This window comes from Micropterus salmoides, unplaced genomic scaffold (assembly GCF_014851395.1).
Source record: "Micropterus salmoides isolate LMB-PRFRI ecotype aquatic unplaced genomic scaffold, ASM1485139v1 Ms_hic_scaffold_4564, whole genome shotgun sequence".
In the NCBI taxonomy this organism is placed as follows: Eukaryota; Metazoa; Chordata; class Actinopteri; order Centrarchiformes; family Centrarchidae; genus Micropterus; species Micropterus salmoides.
In genome coordinates, this window is record NW_024044000.1 from 1 (window position 1) to 10,196 (window position 10,196).

Genomic DNA, 10,196 nt, shown 5'->3' on the forward strand with positions numbered 1-10,196 from the left:
ACCTTTCTTTGCCACCTGATTCTCCACCTACAGGCCCAACGGCATGCAGCGCAGCTTCTTGCAGTTTAAGTTCCCCCCTGTGGTCACTACAACTTCACCTGTAGAATTTTCCCAGTCTGCTTTACTATAGCGCTGCTCTCTTTCTGAACCTGAGGGCCACCTGCTTTACTCAGTGCAGCAGCAACACCGCCACAGTGTTTCAGGTCTCCATTGGCAGCGTTCACCAGGGCGTCAGCAACCTGTTTGGTGATGTCCCCCTGACACACCAGAACCTGGAGTCCGCCACAAAGGCTGTAGCTAGCAACTAGGTGTTAACTTCACTTAAACTCAAAGATGCCAAATTCTGTGTAACACTTACGAGTTTATCTTTCCCAGTGGGAGTACGGATATTTCTTACTGCTCCTAATGAGTCAGTAGCGCCTTTATCCTGAATAAGGGAGTCCAAAAATGGACCCAAGTTGTTCCTGACCTCAGTCACTTTGCTGGATGGACCTTCCAGCATTACCACAGGCCCAGAGGAAGATGTTAAAGTATGGAGGGTAACCCCTGAATAGTCAAAACCATGCAGCTGCAGCAATTCTGGTAACTCTTGTGCTAACTCTGGGAAAGGGAGATCGACTATGCTTTGCACACAAGACTGGTCCAAAATAAACTGTGTGACAGTTTCACTCAGCTCTTCGACCTCCTTCGTGTGGCCCAGTAGGAACACTGTGCTGTCTGAGCCAAACACAACCTGAGCCCTATGCTGCCCTCGGTTCATCTCATTTGTCTTGGACTTAAGCTTTTCCTGAAGCTCAGATGGCACAGCGGAGCAGTTAGGCACATAGATCTTGACTTCCTTGAATTTTTCTTGCAGTTTTTTCTCTGTCTCATCCAGTTTTTCAGCAGAGCGGCTGAACAAATGCAGCTCTGTGTCTCGTAACTCTACTTCCACCTTGTCACCAAACCCTAAATGTCACTTAGCACCCCTGGACCTCCATATGCCCTCCTGAGGAAGGCCAAAAAATGTGGGCTCATGTCAGAAACTGTCCTTTCTGACACCAAATTTTCTATATCAGAGATCTGGTCTCCGGCCTTAAGAATCTCCTCAACAGAACCTTCCAAAACTAACTGCCCTGCATCTCCCTGTGTGACCTTCACACCTGGAAAATCTCGTCCCAGACTGTGCTCAATCTCTGTCCAAAGGAGACGGAGTTTGGCTGTGCCAAGTCGGCGAATGCTGGTTTGCTTTTCACTTAAACTTGACCCTTGTTTAACCCGTGAGTGCTCTACATCCATCAACCTGGCCTTCACCTGTGAACGTTTCCCAACAACAACAGCCATCCCAACCTCGCTGTACACCTTCACCTCATCTGTGACCTGACGGGAGCTGCAGGACTGAAGCAAAGATTTAACTTTGTGAGGGTCAACCTCATAGTGGCACAGATATCCATCAAAAACTTTGTCTACTTCAGCTTTCCAGTTTCTAACTTCATCTTCTGCACCAGGTTGAGCTAAGCACCTAACTAAAGCCCTCTCATCCTCTGGGTAAAGCTTGGCAGAGCAGGCCACAGAAGAGAGTTCTTTCTCTAGTTCTTTCCCAGCGTTGGGGCTTTCCTTTAGGTAGCGAAGGAGGTAAAGGTCAAGTTGTAGTTCATAGTTTCCACCACTTGGTGGAGGAGTTGAAGCAGGAATGGACTGTGGGCTCTGTTGAAAAGAGAGGTCCAAATAATGTTAATTTTATTTACTTGTCTCGGTTTTTTTCCTAGCAAAATGCATAGAAACCGTTTAAGTGTTAGAACAAAGTCCTTACTATCACACACATCATATTAGCATACAATATTTAAGATGCAGTATACATCCTCATTGGTATTAAATAATTACATGAAATTAGGAACAGTAAATGTAAATCAGTGCTTGAATAAACCACCTTAAAGAGTGTAACTAACCTGTACTGGAGCTGTAAAATCAAGACTTGCAGTGGAGGTGGTGATGGGAGAGGAGGGGGGATCCAGGCTGCCTCGTACAGTGAATACCAGACAACCATCAGCAAGCTCCACGACATGCTTGTATCTCTGCAGGACTGCCTGCTGATCTAAGACAGAAAAGTGACATTAGTTATTTTGAGGTTTAAATAAGAGAATTGCTGCTCTTTGATATTAACCACAAACCATTTATTAGATGAGACCTTTTCTCTCTTTGCTGTAACTTATGGTTCGCAAAGGATAAAACAAAAGGCAACATTTGGTTCATTCTATCTTCCGTATTTATCTTTTCATTTCCCTCCCTTTATTTATGCCAGTTATTTAACAATTTTACTGTTTGTGCCTCAACCTCTCTCACACACAGTGCAGCATACTACATGAGTCACAATGTTGTTTATGGACAACAACCAACTGTGGAAAAACTACACTAGTGCAGTGAAACAATCGAATTTCACTTTTCATTACAGTAGATTATTAATGCAATATTCCTTATATCTTCAGTGTAGCTTAGCCTATATATTTCTCACTTTAACTAATCGAGTTAAAAACTTATCTGTGACACCACTGATTTAGGTTTCATTTTCTAGGGAAAGTGAAACTTAAGGAGTTCGCTGACAATATATATATTTTTTTGAATACGGGATCATTGACCCAATACTTAGCATAGGGCAACACGTCGACAGTCATATATTTTTCTATAGGCGAATAAAATCAAACAGCCTAAATCAATGTAGAGCCTATCGTTTTTTATAGCCTAGGTCAAACATAAGAAACGGCCTACGGCTTTTATCGACATACAAGACAATTCACAACGGCAATAAAATAATAGGCTCTTAACATGAACTGCTGAGTCTTATACCTTTCTCATATTTGAAAGCAACGCTGTAGCCTTGATCATTCACACGCCTCAATGGTCCGCAGTCTCCGCCGCCTGATCGCCGGCGAATCTGGAAATAAGTCTCTATTTTTTTTATCTGCTCTCCAGGCAGGTTGTGACACGCGAAGAAAACGGGATAGTGGTACATATCGTCCATCGTTTAGCTCGTATGGCGAGAAAAACGGCCTAAAGCAAAACATCTGCAGTGTTTGTCGAGCACTGTAGTGTGTTTACAGTGTTGCCCGTCTGATTTTGCTTGGAAACAGCGCGCAGATAAAAACCGGACTAACAGGGAGGACTACGGTAATGCAAGACCTTGATCAAGTCAACCGCCGCCTGATTTCTGTTGCGCCTTAAAGCGGTGTTATTATGGTAAGGACGGGTGCGAGTAGGCGGAAGGTCCTGATTAAATGAACACAAATACATACCACAGTAATATAATAACATTACTAATAATAACAGTAAAGATAATAGTAGTTTTAATAATAATGTAATTTATTGTTGTTTGTTATTAATGCAAAATATACCTTTTCTTTGTTATTTTGTGAACATAATTTATATGAACTTTGAATTTTCACCAACATAATTCCTAAGCAGTTAAGTTAGATCAGTGTTATCATGGCTTCTCCTTCCTAGTGTCCTTTACTATTACTGGTACAAATATAATGTTTTATTCTAGGCCGCCTACCACCTATGAGATATTGCACTCTAAAATCCCTCTAACAGTGATTTAATAGCATATTAACTGCCATTTCTATGTAAAATCACATGCTGAGCACCCCCATATCACCAGAATGGCATGATCCTGGTTTCACTCCACCCATCAAAGCATCGAATCTTCGACTACTTGGGGTCAGCCCTACATATATCGTAACGTTTTACTGTACCAACTGGGAGAAATTGTACTTGTGGCTGTTCCACCAGTGTATGAATGTGTGTGAATAGTGAATGCGATGTAGTGTAAAAGCACTTTGAGATATCGAAAAGACTAGAAAGGCTCTATACAAATACGGAGCATTTACATCTAAAATCTCATGATATATGTACCAGTAATAGTAAATAACACTAGGAAGCAGATGATATGAATAGGTGTCAGCTATTAAGGAACTGTTTTGGTCAAAGGTCAAAGTTCACAGAAATGTTAACTGTCTGTTTAATTTTCACTGTGGGAGGGATTTTAGAGTGCAATATCTCATAGGTGGTAGGCCTACAATAAAACATTGTGATATTTGTACCAGTGATAGTAGAGGACACTATGGAGAAGCCATGACAACGCTAATCTAACTGCTTAGGAATTACGCTGGTGATTTGCATTAATAACAAACAAATACTACTATTGTTATTAGTAATATTATATTTCTGTTGTTTGTATTTGTGTTCATATAATCACTAAGACCATCACAAAAAAACGCATATGTATCTTTCAGGACCTTTGGGTTACTCGCACCCGCCCCATCCTTACCATAATAACACCGCTTTAGGCGCAACAGAAATCAGACGGCGGCTGGCTTGGAGGTGCCCTGCCGAGAAAACCACATCATTGTAATGTACTTGTCATATGCTCTTGCAGCAAACATTAAAGTATACTGATACTACTCCAAAAGATATCATACACAATTTAAGAAAATATAAAATTGTGTTTTGTTGACCCCCATCACGCCCCCCTCTCGCATTTCCTGTTTGTCTTTGCTGTCAATAAAAGAAATGCAAAAAATAAATAAATAAACGATTAAATAAAAATAGGCTACTTGGAACCTTTTAAAAACCTTTTCTTTACTTTTGCCCTAAAATGCAAGTGGAAACGTAACTGACGTGGTATCCTGTCCCTGTCAAATGGACATACAAATTAGATGAAGGTGACAAAATACAGACAGCATTGTTATTCCACCAAAGAAGGAAATATTCATCTTTTATGTGTTGCTGTATATGGCGTTGTGCATGAACAAATGTTTGCCAATAAGTCAGACACATGGAAATGTATAGTAGGGAAGATCGGGGTATGTTGTCACACTTTTCACAGTCTAACATTTTCTGGACACCATCGAGTATAATTGTAGAAATACCATACCAAACGAAAGAAGGAAGTCTTGGGCATATATGTTGTTTGTTTTCATTACATCTTCATATCTTATCTCAGTATGGAGCGGTAGACTGTTGAATAGGGAGTGTGCACTTGTGACATTTTGCCCCATTGGCAGGTAATTGTCACACTGGATCGTCAAAAACTAAGAACACAATTACTGTCAATTTCTAAGGGTTGGAGCCGATGTGAGCAGTGGGGTGGACCGCATTTATGCAATTTTCTTTGGCCTAATTCAGTCCATCAATGCACAGATAAGGCTTGTGGTTGTCCAAAAGAAGTAAACAAGGCTTCTCATTTGAGCACTTTGCATGTTCATTGAAATGTTCCAGGAAATCAACAAAATGCACATCTTTCATCCATTCAAAGGTGTTCCATCCTCTCTGCTGCCAGGTGGCCCCTTGATGAGGAACTGATTGCGAAAGTTTCCCACATAAGCACAAACTTCAGCTGCTGTGCCATAGCCAACTGCTCGGTGAATCTTCTGACCTCACCTGGCAACAGACCAAAATGAATGTCACATCCAGGTGAAACAATCTCCTGTGGCTTTGTATAACCAACACTTGTTGTCAGCATAGCTGTCTGACTTATTATTTGGTAATCTTTTAACAGTACAGAGTCAGAATACAGTAATAGCGGTAGTACGGTAATGTCAAAATTCTTCACTGTCCTTTTTGATTTGTTCAGCAACTTCACCTGGCTGGTTGGCTGTAACATTATATAGGTGGCGTGCAGCCATGTAACCATCTTCCTTCCTTACATCCCGCCTTTAAAAACACATTTCCTCATTACAAACAGGCTTATTACATGGTCTTCTATCCTTTATGCCACAATGCAATTCATAACACCACACTAAATTACTGACTGTGTGAAGAATAGCATTTCAGCTAACAACTTGCCCCGAACTGACATGTGTGCTAATGTCGGCTAAATTTCAAGGTTAGCTCAACATAGCATTTCAGCTAAAGTAGCCTATTAAAAGACATCGTTAAAAGTTATCGTCTACTCTTCTTTGTGCAAAATTATAATTTTAAACATTAATATCTAAAAGAGTTGTATTGGATAAAATAAAAGGGCAAATTTACTTTTTAAGCAGGGGAAAAAAATCTATTTCTTGTATAATATAAGACCAGTCTCCAAAATAAAATATGTGCTCTCATGGTAGGCTATTAAAAGCCAAAAGCTTAAAAGCAAATAAAACATATGGGGTGAAGTAGGTACTATCAAGCATGGTAAATTCAAGATTAAATTCAAACAGTCCATTAAATCATCATGTTTGGCTTTAGCTGTCTTTAAGCAGCTCCTCGAGTTGGGAACAAACAGGTTGGATATAGTATCACGCTCAGAGCTATGATCTGTTATGCCAAACCTCCCATAACACTGAGCTCTACAGGGGAGGGGTTATTTATAGCATGATATTCCTGTCTCTTACCCTCTCTACTCACCATCTTGCTAGTATAACATTTCCCTTCTAACTTTTATACCCATTTTGCCTGTCCTATCGCCACTAAAATGCTGCTTTCTTTTCATTAGCAACTTTTAAACTCTAGGTGACAGTAGGCTGCATACAATAACACAGCATTCAACAAAACGTTACATTTACATTTTACATTTAGGGCTTTTAGCAGATGCTGTTGTCCAAAGCAACGTTCAATAAGTAGGCCTACATTTGTCTAAGAAAGTGAAAAGATCATTTTGTCCCCATATACCACTGCAACATACAAGAGATGTTTAGGTGATGAAAAGAAATCTGTCATTGTCCAGAAGTTTTATAAAGTATTATTAACTGCAGTGAAGCCTTTCCTTGAAAAATTATGTTTTCTATTCTTAGAATGTGTCAAAATCAGTCCAAAATAATATAAAATGAGCAACTACTTCAGTCCATGTGGTATTTATTTTACATCGAAGTAAATGTATTAATAGAGAAAATGTCCTTGTGTGTCAAGACTAATGTTTGTGGAACCACGCCTGGCTGTTTGACTTGTGACTAATGCTACAGGTGTGTCCTTGCACCTGGGTAGTAACTCCTAGGAGATAGTGGAAATAGCCTGCGTGGTTGCAGGTGCCCTCTATTGTCTAGTGTGTTCAACACATTCTTTAGGTGATCTACAATTTTGTTCACCGCATCAATGAATTTTGAGTAACAAACAGCACAACAAACTACAGCCTCCAAACTCACCATACAGTTGAATCAACATGTTTATGAATATTGGATTTATTTATTTTATACTGTGGTCTGAATGTCTAATAAGAATTAGTATACCCTAATTAATGGCCTAAAATTGTCTCACACCACAACAGTATTTTCTATTTTCTGCCTAGAAATGTTCTGCTAAAAACCTGCTGAAAATCTACAGAAAAAATGGCACAAAAACTCAGCAAACAGAAATAAACACTGAGAAAGTTTAAAGGTTAAGTGTATAAGTTTTAGTGACATCTAGTGGTGTTGCGAATTACAAGAATTTCAATACATACTTGTTCATTAATAAACAACAGCCACATGAATAAATGAAGTGCTACATGATGTCTCATACTCCTGTAATACAGTATTTTACAACTTGGGAGGGTTGGCTCATCTGGACTAACATAGCAAAGGAAATGATAAACATCTCAAAAACTATCAGATCTAGTGCATCAAGTATGACCACAGACAGATACCAGGACAACATAAGCCTCACTGTTTCTGCACCACAGTCCATTACAAACCACATTGGTCACTTGATAGACACACGGTCTTGTTATATATCACCATTAGCAGTAAAAAGAAATACATGTCTTCCACCAGGGCAGTAAGATGTGAAGTTGTGCTGATCTGAGCTTCCCTGCTGTTACCGTTTCATTACCAATAATATTCATCAGCTGTTTGTGTCAGGAAGGTAATAGCACATTTTGGCCCACGTAACAAAGCCATAACAGAGCACTGGAGAAGAACTACATGAAATTACAACCCAACTACATGTTTTTTCTACTAGGGCAGTAAAGGTTCAGCTGGCTGATCTGAGCTCCGATGCTGTAAGCTGCCGTTTTATTGCCAATTAGCGATCAGCTGATTGTCTTGCCCACAGGCTGGAGAATAAGTAGCGACATGAAATTAACCCAACTACATATTTTACACCACTGACAGGGAAACACATCATGGCTCTCAGTGATTTGGCCAGCTTCAGGTTAAAACTATCAAACAATAGCTTTCATTTGCATCGCTAAAGTCTGATAAACTTTAGTTAATTACCCTTCCAACAGAAAACAGGCAACTTAAGCACCACTTTGAACCACTGCAATCTGGGTACACCTCTGTTTTTACAAAGAAAAACATCAAGATTTCTCAACACAATGTGGGATGAGTTACTCAAACCTGATGATATTATGAATAAATACTGTTTGATTTTATGGATGTTCTGGATGTTGATATCCCAGCAAGTGGGTGGTCTTTTTGACAAAAATTAACATGAGCGAGTGTCTGGACCCTGTAATGTCTCAGCGGCCCCATTTCCCTTACATACATCATTTGTCAGTACAGCCTGAATCAAGGTACAATCTTTATACCATACACAACAACGTAGTCTCAGTATCTAAACTGAAAACACCATTAGAGCCTGATGTCACTCAAACTGATTGACTGGTCTTATACAGGGAGTAATGTTGATAAATACTCTGCCTGAAGTTATTAAAGTTTTCTTATGCTCCTGGAGGTTCAATTGCATCAGCAATGTTTCTAAAAACAATAGCAAGACTGATTAAACCACTTTATGAGTGCCCTGATATCAAAACCTGGACAAGGCATCTTCAGTTTCATGTTCACTAGTGTCACTGTGTATTTTTTTTTCTACCAGATACACCTCTCGTCTGTCTGACAGTAGACCTCCATCAGCTTGTTGTGCTTCATACGCATCTTTTCCTGCATTGGGATTGTTGCAGAGACCAGCTGGTGCATCTTCAACACAGGAACACTGTAGTGAGGCTCCAGGTGTGCTGGGCAGTAAGATGCCAGATAGGTCAGGCAAGACATCGTGGCTTTGTTTCGGTGGCCCCACTGCAGAAATCACAGACGACATCTGCCAGGCCGGCACAAACCACAGCAGCAGGGGGACAAGTTTGCTGGGTGCTTGAAGTCTTTAGCATCTCAACAACCTAGGGATTATAAAAGGAAGGTGTTGAGAAATAATGTAGATTTCATCAGTGGTTCTCAAAGTGGGGTCACAGTTGAAATGGCCTTACGAGCCATAATGTTCTTACTGAGACATGAACCCATTTACCACTTTCCCCGATATCACCTCAGCCAGCATGTTGTTCCTCCTCAGAGCAGGCCTGGGACTGAAGGTCTCCCTGCACTGAGAGCAGCTACAGTACTTTCCTTCCACATCCCTCGATGCAGCTTGTGTCCACAGTGAATGGCGACTGGCTCTCTTAGCAGGTCCAGACATACTGAACAACAGAAATTAATCTGGTTCAACCCCGCTTTGCACTCCTGCTGCTGTTCAGCCGTGTGATGACTTTCATACAAAGAGAGCACTCCTGAGTTTCGACCTGAGGAAATGGGGAATCGCCTACTTCGAGCATGCGCACCGCGATGCTTCTTTCCACTGGTGCGGAGCTTTCAAGAGCAGCACACTGCCAAGTCATTCAGTTAAACAACTGGCTTCCCTTATGTGCCTTGACACTAACTGTCTAAGTTATGGTTAGTTTTAGCTAAAACAACGAAAATGTAATCTAATCTTAATGAAGTTGTAGGGCTGTTATATTAGACTGCATTAGTTTAATTAAAGTATTAAACTAGTGTAGCCTACCAAGTACTCAGTTTACCTAGTAGTAGTCACCTGCCACCTTAATTTGTTTCCCTTCATATAAATAAAGACATGTCCACCATAATGAGTGCAGAAAATGTCTCCAGAATGCAGGAAATTAAGTGTTTAGTCCTCTTCGGGGAGACCTAATTTTTTCCATTTGAAGCACTGGGTCTATATATATATATATATATATATAATTCTTCTTTTTTGTGTGATGTCAACCTTTGCATTACAGTTAATCTACTAAGAATGTCATCTCTCCAACTTCAGCGTTACAGTAATATTTTTTATCAGCTTGAGGTTGAATTAATGTTGACTTTAATGTTGACTGAGGAAACATCATGCATTTATTAAACTTTAAAAATGAATGTTTCATTTCTTAAAATTATTAGGCCTGTGCATTATCCCGAAATGGTAATCAAATTTTGTTAACTTTAAACAGCACTTAGAGCACAAGAGGATGACAGAAGTGTAGGGTTTCTTCAGGCTGA

General features: G+C 40.1%; 1 protein-coding gene across 1 annotated transcript; it reads right to left on the bottom strand.

Moving 5' to 3' along the window:
• Positions 1-103: 103 nt before the first annotated feature.
• LOC119887957 (protein mono-ADP-ribosyltransferase PARP14-like) lies at positions 104-3,193 on the bottom strand (the record flags this gene model as incomplete). The annotated part of the gene is given in 5 exon segments (XM_038698471.1): positions 104-307; positions 310-954; positions 957-1,686; positions 1,929-2,074; positions 2,824-3,193. Coding segments are annotated over 5 exon segments (1,900 nt in total), but the record flags the coding sequence as incomplete, so codon positions are not given.
• Positions 3,194-10,196: the final 7,003 nt, after the last annotated feature.